Below are 14,246 nucleotides of genomic sequence, written 5' to 3' on the forward strand. Positions count from 1 at the left end.
AAGAGACTACCATGTGGATTGCAAAATTCACAAACGTCCTTGTTACCTAAGGGTATCAAATAGGTAGGATTTGGTTCGGACCCAGGTGGAACCAGACCTGGCCCCGATTTTTGGGTATGTGGGTACAGACCCAGGTCTAATTGGACCCACTATAAGAGAAACCATACACTGACCCGATAAGAACTACATGAACTAGACCCGGGCCATACCTGGTAAACTACTATTTTTTATCATGAAACTCAAGTCGGGCCCAGGTCTGGTATAAAATTTCACAAACTATACCCAGATCCATGCATTAATCGGACCTTTGGATCCGAACCCAGGTTTTAATCAGGTCTTATTTATCACCATACCTGGACCCTATAAGGTTTGGTACTAGTACATGTACAACCCTTATTGTTGTCCCAGTTTTGTTTTTATCCATGATTCTCTCCAACACACATTATGCTAATTCAAGTGCCAAGGATTCAAAGTCCAAAAATTGGATTCACCAACCAGTTATTTGGGTAAAACCTGGTTCGACACTTTCACCCTGGTTTAGGGTGTCATCCAAAAAGTACTAAGAGCATTTTTCATGGTTTGCATGCCAATCATTGAAAGAAAGCCTTCACCATTGAAAGAAAGATTATTTGTGGTCTATCTCTCCAGCATCCCTCACGATCATTCTGAAAAGTATTATCTTGATCTAGAGCTGTTTACACAAACACAAGGAAAAAAAAAATAACCTAAATTGCTTTTTTACATTAGGAACCCTTTCAGCACAAGTTTCTGAAAAGGGATTTTTCCTTAAGAGGAGCAAAAAAATTCAGGTGAGGGAAAAGGGATAATCTTACAAGCATCATATCTTAACAGACTGAAATTCAGCTACCGAATCTGGCTTCAATCTGGAAATGAAGGATCCATAATGGCTTCAGTGGCTTGGCACAATTGAGGGGTACCAAATTGAAGCGTAGTGTAATTAATCTAGTAGTGGTGCTCCTAGAAAATGATAAACTGCCATCCATATATAATGGTGGAAAGAGAATTTAGAAGCTGCAAGAGCCAGATACCATGCTCTTTATGCTTGCAGGTGCCCCTAGTTTACGTGTACTGAAGGATTTCTTTTGGTCCATATTTTACAAATTTGGCCACCACACATTCAGTGGTCAAATGATAGGTTAACCCAGTTCTGGTCACAGTTGGCCCCCCTATGCATGTCCACCATCTGAACTACTGCAGGCCTGATTCTGCAAGATGTTATTTGTCACATCTCCTTCCAAACTCATCTGCTGAACTTCTGTAGGTGACAGTATCCTGATACATCGAACACAGTTCACAAATTCTCTGTCGCATACAACAAACAAATTAGTTCCAGTTGGCGATTGCAAACTACTCGTCTTAGTGAATCAGAGAACCTAACTTATGTTGAAAGCATGTTAAAGACGTGGAAACACATGGAAAGGTAGCTGAAAGAAGCATTAGACTTACTCCCAAGGATCATCACCAAGAAGTAGGACATCATTTTCATGATCTACATAGACAAGTTTCCATCCTATCCTTTGTGGATCCTCAAGCTGGCCCTCAATTCCAAACATGCGAGCCAGATCACGCTGGAGCTCCTCATATCCTTTGTAGCGGGTAACATCTATGGATCTGCCCACAGCACCACGCTTGTATACCTTAACAAGAAGAAGAAATCATCTAGTCATTATCCAGCTCATAGCAAGGAATGAACAAACAAGAAGATACTAGACTTTGAGAACCTTTGTAAATGTTCGCATTCTCTGGTATTGCGGTTGCATCCATGAACCTCTGGTCAGGAAGTTGCTATCATTGATACTTGAATCCACAGAAACTCTGGAGTTAAAAGCCATTGATGGAACACCATATGACTGGGAAACTATGGAAGGTGACAATTCAGGTTGAATGTCCTTGGGATTACCATAATTGTTAAGGATGCTTCCTGTTGAAACCTGGTTTTGGAAGTCCTTTCCAGAGTCCAAGCTTCTTGTGAGCAATGGATCAGGTGTCAGTGGGATGCTGCCTAATTGGTTATCAATGTTAACTCCAAACAGGAAATTGTTTTGAGGATCAGTCTGCAGTTCTTCGTCTTGGGAGGTGTCCCTGAACATCAAGGATGATGGGTTGTAGGGAGATGGTGCAAAATTTTGCTGAAGAGCCACATCTGTCTGAGAAATGCAGGCAGAAGTTCCAGACGATGATGTGTCTAGGTAATCTATCTGTCCGGAACTTAGGTATGTCTGTGGAGGAGTTTGGTTTTGGGGCTTGATGATAGGCACTGATGGCTTGACATCAATTTTCGGCAGTACTTTCGCGAAGTTGCATCCACTTTCCATAGCATCCAAAACACTATGATTCAGAACGGTAGCAACAGACTGGCCCATCTCCTGCACCAAACCATTGCTCCTCCCGTTCTTGGTGATGGCAGACTGATTAACCAAAGGAACACTGCTGGTGGAAGGTGATGTAGAGCAAGATGGCACATCGTCCGTGACCACAGATGGTGTTCCATTCACCACTAAACTGTTATCAGATGTTGAGATGAAATTAGATGCTGGTGGCAGGACCAGTGCAGGTATGCCTGCCGCGAGGCTTGGTTGCTGTTGAAGTTTCTGCTGTGACCAGTGCTGCAGAGTTTGAGAAAATTGAACCCCTGTCTGTAAATTCTTTCCTACCTCTTGCAGCTGTTGCATTTGCACCACGTGTTGTGTTTGATTTTGAGGCATTGATTGTGGCTGTGATAGCTGTTTTGGTGTTTCCAACAGCAGCTGCCTATGCTGCTCACGCAGCTGGGTTGACTGAGTCTGTGTCATAGCAGACCGTGACAGGAGGGATTGTTGTTGCTGCTGCTGAATTTTCTGCAACATTTGCAATTGAATTTGTTGTTCAGACTGCTGCAGTTGTTGGGATGTCTGGTGGATTGGTGCCTGCTGCTGAAAAATGCTGGTCTGAACTGGGATCCCGTTTTGTCGTTGGTTTTGAGCACTGTCTTGGTGTTGAGCTCCTCGTTGTTGCTGCTGGCTTTGGAGAAGACCACGTATTGCCTGGTGGCCCTGTGGAAGCAATTGTTGCTGCTTCTGTAGGCAATTTGAGCCAAGGACTTGAGGCTGTAAAAGTTGGGATTGGATTGGATTTTGCAGGAGGGTTTGGTTGGTTAAGCATTGCTGCTTCTGCTGTGGTTGTTGCTGTTGTTGATTAATTTCATCGATCTGCTGCTGCTGTTGTTGCTGTTGGGGACGATCTATTGATACAAGCTGGCCTATTGTGGGTGGCAGCTTCTGCAATTGATCAATCTGTTGTGTCTGCTGCGGCCTTGAAGCATTGAATTGAAAATTATTCTGTTGCAATATCTGAGACTGCAAGCCCAACTGTCTTGACAAATCCGTGTTATTTCCAAGGCCTTGTAGTGCAGGTGATACAGGTGATGCTAATGGCGGTAGGTAGTCCTGCTGAACTGCCATAGTTGCTAGATGGGGATTCTGTTGCATGGTCATCCACTGAACCAGGCTTAGGCCAGGGATTATAGAGCTCTGAGTTTGAGAATCCTTGATGCAAATTTCATCACTAAGCCATGGCATAGTCCTCTTGAGAAGGCTCTCCATATCTAACTCATCATCTGCAAAATCATCCCTACCTTGTTTTGGTTAGAGATCCTATTTCCAGATCTACTAGGATACCTCACCTTGTTTGTAATGATGACAACCATGCATGGAAATTTTGGACCTAATCCATGAAAACCACCAAAAGACTGGACCTAAACTGTCAGTGACCATTGGCAGCTAGCCCTTAAACATAAAAGAGCCCGACTTGAGGTCCCAACAGACCTCATTTTCATACCCATGTAACTCATGGAATCACATCCAAAACATGTAGTATGGTTAAGGCTTCATGGCATACCTGGTTGTCTAGGACGCTTTGATCCAAAGAATGGAGGGCAGATAAAGAAAGGAGCAGCCACAGGTTCAATTTCCCAAATTGAAACCCGGTTACGCCTTTCACCTGGAGCTGACTCATCCCAGCCAACCTGAATAATTAAATAAAATGTTAGTCAAATAACTGGAAATAGTATTAAAGCAACTGAAAAATACCAAAGGTCCATAACAAATTACGCCTATCATGAGTTAACCTGCAAGTTTCTCCACTGCGAGTTTTTCCACCCGATAGGGTCTATATCACTGATGCCCGTAATGGTACCCATATATCTGCACAACAAAGTACATAGATCATATTCTACCTGAACATCGTAAGTGATTTACAAGGTCATATTATAAAAGTGAAATAATTCAGTAGTATAGGAGTAACAGCATGAGTACCTCCGAGTCCCAGCATCCTCGGTTTCAAACATCATTCGGAAGCGCATTCCAAGAGATATTTGATTACTGTAGACTGCTTTGTTATACTTGGCCAGTGGAATAACAAATTCTGAAGGGCTTGCTCTATAAGCATGAAACAAGAGTTTAGGACCTAGCTTCAGATAGATGCATATTTAAACTCATGAAAACAGCATTTAACAAAACTGCAACCATTTGGAAAAGATAAAGAAATAAAATCACAATAGACGGGCATACATATCAAAAAGTGAGTAGTGTTGAAGTTCACGTCTATATTTCTCTTGACATGCAACCACTTCAATTGGGTTAATTGCAGGACAAAATGTTACAAGATCTCTTTTGGCTAGCAATGATAACAAAAGTATGCATGCTATCTAGACCTTCTGATACATCCATCCACAGAAAAAATGGAATTTTGATAAAGCATTTATTTCAACTGACCTTGGATTGAAAAAGACGGTGAAGGGGCTACTATTTGCAGCAGCATGAGCTGCTGCAGCAAGAATTCCAATATGCATGCTGTCACTCGACAAAACTGATGAAGATATATTAGTGGCTTGCCTGTTCGCCCTCCTTATTCCCAAGAGAAGCTGTGACTTCACATCCCTGCTCACAACCACAAAAGTGAAGTTTTTATTGCAATAATTATGAAAGCCCAAAGAATTGGTATCAAGATGATGAAACATCAACTTTTTATGGAGTTGAAAAAGGCTTTGATTTCAGTCAATCAAGGCGCAACTAAATAGTTTCATGAGCAGATGCTAGCTGCAAACTTGCAACAGTTAAGAGACTGGTGCAACAAAGTCCAATACATCACAAATGGTTGGTTGAAGTCTATGTTTTATATGATCTCCAGCAAAGCTGTTTTGGAAGGCTGAATGAAAATTAATGTTTCCCTTATTTCTAGGAATATAGGGATGAGGTAAAGGAGGAGGGTTGCAGTAGGCCAGTGACAGTCAACATAAAAACTTAGTCACACCCTATGAATATGAACCAATATGAGAATTTCGTTGGAGTGTTCCCTACTAAGCGACGCGCTGTACTCTATAGGCCCGGAGGCAGTGATAAATGGGCAAGGGTTGCTAGGTCGTCGCCCAGAAGCAACGCGTCACACCGACGCCCGGGTGTGGTGTCAAATAGGCAAGGGTTCCCTTACTTTGTTGGATGGGTGGGGGTAAAGAAGATAGTTCAAGACCATAAAATTAGGTTAGCCACTTGGAACATAGGGTCTTTAACTGGTAAGTTGGTAGAGTTAGTAGATGTTATGTGTAGGAGAAAGATGGATATTTATGTCTACAAGAGACCAAATGGGTAGGTAAGAAAGCAAAAGTGATAGAACCTTGGGGATATAAGATTTGGTATAAAGAAATAAATAGGAATAGGAATGGAGTAGGGATTGTTATTAGTCGTGAGTTTATAGATAATGTAGTTGAGGTCCGTAGGAAGGGTGATAGGATTTTACTTATTAAATTAGTATTAGGTACAGATATTATTAATATTATTAATGTTTATGCACTTCAAGTAGGTTTAGATGATTCCATTAAGCGTTAATTTTGGAAAGATTTAGATGGAGTAGTACAAGAGATATCTTATGGAGAAAAGTTTTTCATCGGCGGTGACCTTAATGGACATGTAGGCATTAGTAGGGATGGATTCGAGAGTATCCATGGAGGCTATGGTATATGACAAAGAAACGAAAGTGGAGAAAGGATTTTAGATTTTGGTTTGTCCTATGATATGATCTTAGCAAACACTTGGTTTAGAAAGAGGGAGTCTCATCTAGTAACATTTAAAAGTAGGGTTAATACGAGTCAGATAGATTTTTTCCTACTTAGAAAGAGAGAGAGGGGTTGCTGCATCGATTGTAAGGTTATACCGGGAGAAAGTGTAGCTACACAACATAGAATCTTAATTTTAGATCTTAGAATTAGAAAATGCCGCAAAAGGGATAGACATAGGATAGATCCTAGAATTAAGTGGTAGGCGCTGAAAGGAGCTAAACAAGGAATGTTTGTAGAGCAGATAGTTAAGGAAGTTGATTGGTGTCTCGAGGAGGATTCAAAATCAATGTAGAATAAGATAGCGGGTGGCATGAAAAATGTGGCTAAGGAGGTATTGGGTGAGTCTAAAGGTGGTGCACCGCTAGGTAAGGATACATCATGGTGGAACGAGGATGTCAAATTAGCTATTAAGGTTAAAAGAGAGTGTTATAGAAATCTAAGTAAGAGTCGTGATAATGAGAATTTAGAGAAGTATATGATAGCAAAGAAGGAAGCTAAAAAAGTAGTTCGAAACGCGAGGGATAAGGTATATCAGGAGGTTTATGACAAGTTGGATATCAAAGAGGGCGAGAAGGATATTTATAGGCTTGCAAAGATGAGAGATAGGAAATCGAGAGATCTGGGTATGGTTAGATGTATCAAAGATGAAACGCAAAGGGTTTTAGTCAAAGATGAGGAGATTAAGGAGAGATGAAAAGATTATTTTGATAAGCTATTTAATGAAAGTCATGCTCAGGATCTTGGAGACTTCTCCATTCCTTTTCATGAGATGAATAGTGACTTCATGTGCAAGATTCAAAAGAAAAAAATTGCAGAGGCTTTGAAGAAAATGAAATTAAGAAAGGCAGTTGGCCCAGATGGTATACCTATCGAGGCTTGAAAATGCTTGGGTGAGAAAGGTTTAGAATAGTTGACAAATTTTTTTAATAAGATTTGGCGGACAAATAAGATGCCTAATGAGTGGAGAAAGAGTACTTTGGTGCCTCTATATAAGAATAAGGGTGATATACAAGATTACACAAACTATCGTGGTATAAAACTCATGAGTCATACTATGAAACTTTGAAAGAGGGTGATTGAGTATAGGTTGAGGAAGGTTGTCATGATATCGGAGAATCAATTTGGTTTTATGCCTGAAAGATCAACTATGAAAGTTATACATCTTCTTAGACAACTTATTGAGAGATATAGAGAGAGGAACAAAGATTTGCATATGGTTTTTATTGATTTGGATAAGGCATACGATAGAGTACCTTCTCTGGTGGACAATGATGAAGAAAGGTATTTCTCTCAAGTACATTAGTATAATTAAAGATATGTACGAAGGAATAATAACCAATACCCGCACTTGTGGAGGGGTGACAACCAATTTTCCTATAATGGTTGGGTTACACCAAGGATCTGCATTAAGCCCTTTCCTATTTGCTATAGTAATGGATGAGCTTACGAGATCAATTCAAGAAAATATGCCGTGGTGCATGTTGTTTGCTGATGATATTGTTTTGATTGATGAGTCTAGAGCTGGGGTTAATGCTAAGTTAGAATTATGGAGATAGACATTGGAAGCAAGAGGTTTTAAGTTGAATAAAAGTAAGACAAAATATATGAAATGTCGATTTAGTAAGCAACGAAGTAGTGATGGGAGTGTAGTGAAGCTTGGTGAGCAAGAAATACCGGTGGATGACTGTTTCAAATATTTGGGATCTATCATTCAAAAGTATGGAGAAATTGATGGAGATGTAAATCATAGGATAAAGGTTGGGTGGATGAAATGAAAAAGTGCAACTGGAGTGTTGTGCGATCGTAGAATGCCATTGCGGTTGAAGGGAAAGTTTTATAGGACGACAATTAGGCATGCTTTACTATATGGTACAGAATGTTGGGCTGCCAAGAGACATCATATTCAAAAAATGAGTGTAACTGAGATGCGTATGCTTAGATGGATGTGTGAAAATACAATAAAAGATAAGATTCAAAACGAGGAGATACGTAAGAAGGTAGGTGTTGCATCCATTGAAAATAAGATGAGAGAAAATCGTTTGCGGTGGTTTAGACATATTCGGCGAAGGCCTAATGATGCTCCAGTTAGAAGGATGGAGAAATGGGAAAATATATTAGTTAAAAGAGGTTGGGGTAGGCCTAAGAAGACTTGGATGGAGATGATAGGAAATGATATGAATGCTTTGAACCTCACCGAGGACATGGCATTGGATAGAAATGATTGGAGGAGAAGGATTCATGTGGAAGACCCAAAATGATTTTCTTTTTTGGTTCATATCGCCGACCCCAATTGTTTTGGGATGAAGGCGTAGTTGTTGTTGTTGTTGTTGTATAGGGATGAGGTAAAGGCATACATAGAACTAAATATCTAGAATTATAATCCAGAGATGTTAGAAGTCTAATTCAGTCATTTATATGACAAGGGTTTTGGGAATCAACATATTGGAACAGTCTCTGATTGGTATTCTGTAACAAAACTTGGAAGGCTGAAAAAAGGAAAAAGAATGGGTCAAGTGCGAATCAAGATCAGAGAGATATATCCAGAAAGTATTACACAATAGTCTGCCAATTATTCTCCTAATAATTGTCTCTGACATATTAGTGCCATTCAAATTATTCTACTTACCCTTTTCTAATAATAAGATAGAGTGCATGCTTTCAACAATACATTAGGATAGATATGGCCAAGTATTTTTAGCACAGTTCATTCAGTTAGTGGGTGTATCATACCACAAAAACAGAACAGAGTCACCAGCAAAGAGTCTCTTGCCACTCACAAACAAACTCCAACCTGATGTTAAAAGATGCCGTTTTGGTTGACCTGTAGCAAACCAAAAAAAAATCTTAGTTTTGCATCATGGTAGGAAACTACAATTAAATTCTCAAAGATACAGGTTAATGATGAAACATAAACTAGACAACTTGATCGCTAAGGTTTAAGGGCTAATCTGATGAGTCAATCAATCTGCTCCAATTTTCCTAGAGTTTGATCAATAATTGAAGTCAGCACTAGGTTGCATCACATCATTGTGGACTGGCTACAACAAAAATCCTAAATATTCAAGTCAGATCATTGCAATAGAAAATTGTTGGAAGAACAAAAAACGAAGATTACCCCTATAGATGTGGCGAAACGTCCATGCATTGCCATGTAAATCTCTGGCCACCAGCTCTTGAGCAGGTGGTTGCATTGTGTAATCCTAGTGCATAAGAAAAATATACATTAAGTAAGCTAGAAAATGTATTAACCATAGAAAAGTACATTAATCAACTAATCAATAAATTGTTGGCCTAAAATGCACTTACTAGAGGAGGAAAGATCTTCTCTGCTGCACGACGTGGAACAGAAAAACCACCATGAGTGCTTGTATCACTTGCTGTCAAAGTCTTACAGAAGAACTCTGGTTGTGGTTTATTTTGCCTGAATGCCAAATCAGATGCCAACAGTGCCTCCTTGTCATACTAGATAGAAAAGGACAAAGCAACAAACATCAGGGTGAGCACATGAAGAAGGAAGCTCTAAATTTCTTGACATAACATATAAAAATGAAAAACATGAAATATTGTGCATGAAGTAGATGAGTATCAGTTCATTGTGAGACAATGATGAGATGGCAACATCCCCTATGAGTTTCAACTAGGTGGTTTGGAACCCACGAGGGTAGCCAATATACATATATATATATATATATATATATATATGACCCTAATCAAAATGCATACATTTGTCTCATACACTATGGGATGATGAGAAGACACATATTTTACATTCCAAATGAGCTATAATTGGAGACACCATTGTTTCTGGTACAGAAGTTCTTATATCAATGGGAAATGCTACCTTTGAGCGCATTTAGAAATAATGAGAACTGGGATTTTCATAGGTTCTTTTGTATTTTTCTTAAATCTGACCATATAGATGTGATCAACATGATGTGTGTGTGTGTTAACTTCGTCTAGTCATTGGTTGACCTGTCTACTTTTAAATATTGGGTTAATGACGCTAAAGCAACAGTTGGTTAAGGTGTTAAGCATGATCAACAGTTATATGGATATACCATGTAGACAAAAAAATATTGTGTACGATAGACAAGCACATAGGGATGCACAACGAGCCGAGCTAGCTCGAGCTCGACTCGTTTAAGCTCAGCTCGAACTCGTTCGGGTAGATAAACGAGTCGAGCTTGAGCACAAACTCAAACTCAATACACATAAACGATCCGAGCTTGATCAGGCAATCAAGTTCGGTTGAGCTCGATTAGCCCAATTAATCTCAGTTTGTGTTGTTAAATAATGCACAGAGTATAGACTTTATAGTATATGTACAATTTATGTTTGCAAATTTAACATATCAAGTGGTCTTGCTTAGACGGGTAAGGTGTTAGCCTTGTACAGAGAAGTTGGGTAGTTCAATTGTTCAAAACCCACTGTTTTCACAACAGTTCAATTTTTTTAAAATAAAAAATGCTCGGCTCGAGCCGAGCCAAGCCAAGCCAAGTTCGAGTTTGACTCGAGCCTAGTTTGGACAAAAGCTGTTCAAGCTCGGCTCGGGCTCGAGCTGAGCTTGAACAGCTATTTTTTTATTCAAACTGAGCCGAGTCAGCCTAAGCTCGGCTTGAACTAGGCTCTTGTGCATCCCTACAAGCACATATGCCTAATAGTCAACATATCTTGCTAATCAGATTACAAGTCATTTATGGCATTCATGCGGCAGCACAATGATATAACATGTCATATCCTAAATATTATAAAAGCAGAAGTGTAGTAGGTGTCAAAAATCAGATGCTTCATTACTTTTTTAAAATCGACTTCCTTGCCATGTTGTTTGACACTGTCATTACAAAATTGTTTGCCCTTCTTTATATAGTTCTCAAAAAAAACAAGTCTTACTCTACATGGCATCTTGTAATTTTTTAAACTCTTGAATTACCATATAAGATTGATTCACTCCTTATAAAAATCTCTCTCTCTCTCTCTCTCTCTCTCTCTCTCTCTCTCTCTCTCTCTCTCTCTCCTTTGTTTGCTTGGTGCAGAGCACAAGCACATTTCTAGTAACAGGAATACTACGTAGGTAACATGTGTTGAATTCATCAAACGAGTGGCCAAGGCAAACAACATCAACCACTTGTTATCGCTGCATGCAAAACCAGTATACTTGCATGTACTCACTGTATTGACAGGCTGCAGAGTCATCTGCGCGTAAACTTCATCCGTCTCTGCATCAGCCTGGTAAAAAAAACAGCACAACAATAGAAGGGCAATTTTTTAGAACACGTTCTGAAACCAATTCCATTAGAAATTAACCAACATTTTGAGACCATAAGTCTGAAAAGAAGACAGGAAACAATTTAAATGCAATGCACATAATTAAACACAACGCCATACATGCAGTGTCACATTGTGCAGCAGGCAAATCAACTTTGATGGCAGGTTCGGATAGTTTGGTATTTGGGCCTCGCTGCCTTTGTGCATAGAAGCTGCAACCTGAAAATTACAAAAAGGATATCTCATGAACTTAAGAGTTGAATCTACAAAAACAATGGGATACATGGTCTTAATTGTTCATTCTTCTTAAAAGACACATTGGGTTTATCGATGTGGGAACAATGAGATTCAAACACTAAATCTCCTTTTTGCATGTTACATACCCTAACTGTTCAAAAGTGTTTTGGCAACCTATATCACAGGGTCATGTTTTAGTGTCATATCCCCAGTGAATACATGGTCTTAATTGTTCATTCTTCCTAAAAAACACATTGGGTTTATCGATGTGGAAACAATGAGATTCAAACACTAAATCTCCTTTTTGCATGTTGCATACCCTAACTAACTGTTCAAAAGTGTTTTGGCAACCTATGTCACAGGGTCATGTTGTTTTAGTGTCATATCCCTAGTGACACGACCAGACACAGACACTGACACGTACGGATATTATTTTAGCATTTTTTATATTTTAAGTGCTTAAGATAATATTTTACTAAAAATGCATTTTTATGCATTAAAATATCAAAAATAATTTTTATTAACTAAAAATTTAAAAAAAATCTGTGTCCTTCAAAAAGATTGGAATTTGCACATCATATATGGGCATCATCTGTCCGGTGGTACCCTTAGCTTTGTGACATAGTTTGTAACATATGATATGATTCAGACATTATTCCCATGGACACCTTAAACTAAATCACCACCAACGCTCCAACACCACCAAATGGTGATGAAGCTGGGGACAGGGGACACTTTGGTCATTTATAGAAAGGACATGGCCAACTTTCGTCTTCTTCCTGGGGCGTCCCTTTCCTTGACCAAAGGAGACCACCGTGGTCCAAGAAGCGCGTAACGAACTAACCAGGAGTGGCCACAAGATTTTTTTCCCCGAAAAGGGTAAACATCAATCGAGAAACTTCCACAAACAGCCATCCCCCACAAAAACTACGCCAGGGGCAATTTCGTCAACTGGGAAAATTTAGAATCCTTGAGCACACATCAAACATCAAGATATGTTCAAATGCCTATATAAATCACGGGAAAGGGATATTTCAAAAAATAACGCCTATTTTTTTGAAAATATCACGTTCTATCACGACATTAATGCGAGTAAAAAAGTCTCTTTTTAATGTATTAATATATTTTTCACATTTAGTTTGATAGATATTTTTTCGACATTTTCCCAAAAAACAAGCTTTTGAATTTATCAGGATATTTCCTCGTCCTCACCGAGATTTGCCCGAAGGAGATTTTGTGGACTATTTTTCACTGTTAAAACAGAATTTCCGCAACAAATGACAGATACAACTTTTTATACTTAAGACCGTCGTAAATCGTCTCAGGAACAAATTAGTCTTTACAGGAAAAGATGGGACCATTAAGATCATTCTCCATGACCGAAAGCCAGCGAGCATTACTTCCCAAATCGTTTTCTTAATCAACATTCAGCCGTACAAAAAAAATAATGCCCAAAAACCCATCCGAGACTTCGTCAATTACCATTTCTAAAAATTAACCCCACTTGATTAATGCCAAAAGACCAATCCCAGAATCGCTAATTACGATTAAAAGGAAGTAAAACGGAACAATTAGCGACTAAACAGAGAGTGATTAACAGCGGCAAGAGACGACGGCCAATGGAGGTGAGGGAGAGGAGGGAGGGACGTGGAGGCCATTAAGGAAGAAAGAGAGGGGCGTTTGCGTAAATTCAAGTTTTCTCTCTCACCTGCTCGCTGTGGCCCTGGGGAAAGTAGACGACGAGGCTGCCTGCCGGCGGCAGCGACACGAGGCGGCCGGCGCACGCGTGCCATAGCTCAGGGTTGATGCCCTTCCGCTCCCCTGCTCGCAAGAAGACACGTGTCAGCATCCCGTTCGCCCGATCGCCGGTGGCGCCGCCCACCGGATTGCCGGTTTCCGGCCGGCGCTGCATCTCCGGCGACGGGAGAACAAAGGGAAAAGCAATCTGAAAAGAGTCTCTCTCTCTCTCACACACACACACATACACACCTTCAACTGCGACGCTAGTCGGGGCCTTCATCGTACGGACTTCGCGGCGGCGTCTCTCCCACCGTTAATCGCAAGGGCTCGGTCGCATTTTCGCCGGAAGAGAGGGAATTCGAGGCCGGAGAGAAAGGCAAACTTTAGGAGAAAACCGATCGGGCTAAATTTCCGGCCGTTCTCCTGGGGAAACACGCGACCGGAGGGTTTCGTCGGGAAGATATCTCCCGCGGTGCCAGACGGGTGTTTCCAACGAGATACGGTACACAGCTCCGAAGATTCGTCGTAGTTTTGGGGGGCAGGACTATGGTAGTGGGTGGCCGGAAAACGGCGGAATGAGGGAGGAGGGCGGGGTGTGTGAAGGACCAGGGAGGGAGAAGAGTGGAGTGGGGGTGGGGGCGGGTTTTTAGTAGCCGACAGCATCCTTCCGCCGGGTTTAGCTCTTAACCCTCTCGGGTTTAGATCTCTAACCATGGTTAATTACTGTTCCTCCCATATCTCCCCATCTTCTTCTTCTTCTCCTCTAATTTGTTTTATATCTTGATTTAAAAAACCTCCTAATTTATCAGCTATTTCTGAAAGCCGTCCAACATTTTGGGTTATTACGTTCAACCCGGGTGCCCTCATTTTTAAGTGTCAATTAGCTGACTGA

At 40.4% G+C, this 14,246-nt stretch overlaps 1 protein-coding gene across 2 annotated transcripts; it reads right to left on the bottom strand.

The window, feature by feature from the left end:
* Positions 1-663: 663 nt before the first annotated feature.
* On the bottom strand, positions 664-13,971 carry LOC149815335 (auxin response factor 5-like). 2 transcript variants are annotated; one of them, XM_089988299.1, is made up of 14 exons: positions 13,604-13,971; positions 13,323-13,435; positions 11,498-11,596; positions 11,282-11,338; positions 9,419-9,574; positions 9,228-9,312; positions 8,843-8,933; positions 4,773-4,937; positions 4,314-4,436; positions 4,127-4,202; positions 3,898-4,024; positions 1,743-3,616; positions 1,468-1,658; positions 664-1,323 (listed from the first exon to the last, which is right to left on the bottom strand). In XM_089988299.1, the coding sequence occupies exons 1-14, from the start codon at positions 13,632-13,634 to the stop codon at positions 1,188-1,190; spliced, it is 3,324 nt and encodes a 1,107-aa protein (XP_089844425.1). In that variant the 5' UTR covers positions 13,635-13,971; the 3' UTR covers positions 664-1,187. The 2 variants fall into 2 exon arrangements, 1 of the variants encoding a protein (XP_089844425.1); XR_016427814.1 differs by lacking the exon at positions 664-1,323 and having other exon boundaries at positions 1,526-1,658; positions 1,743-1,836; positions 1,922-3,616; positions 13,604-13,968.
* Between the last annotated feature and the right edge of the window lie 275 nt (positions 13,972-14,246).

The sequence above is a fragment of the Nuphar pumila genome, chromosome 15, assembly GCF_984573655.1.
Source record: "Nuphar pumila chromosome 15, dmNupPumi1.hap1.1, whole genome shotgun sequence".
Taxonomy (NCBI): domain Eukaryota; kingdom Viridiplantae; phylum Streptophyta; class Magnoliopsida; order Nymphaeales; family Nymphaeaceae; genus Nuphar; species Nuphar pumila.

Excerpts from the sequence above, each read along its gene's own strand:
- LOC149815335 (XM_089988299.1), bottom strand. The coding sequence starts at position 13,634 with ATGAAGGCCCCGACTAGCGTCGCAGTTGAAG. Across the intron at positions 9,575-11,281 it reads CTCTGCAGCCTGTCAATACA|TATGACAAGGAGGCACTGTT; the intron begins GTGAGTACATGC and ends TTTTCTATCTAG. Across the intron at positions 4,437-4,772 it reads ACCGTCTTTTTCAATCCAAG|AGCAAGCCCTTCAGAATTTG; the intron begins GTCAGTTGAAAT and ends TCATGCTTATAG.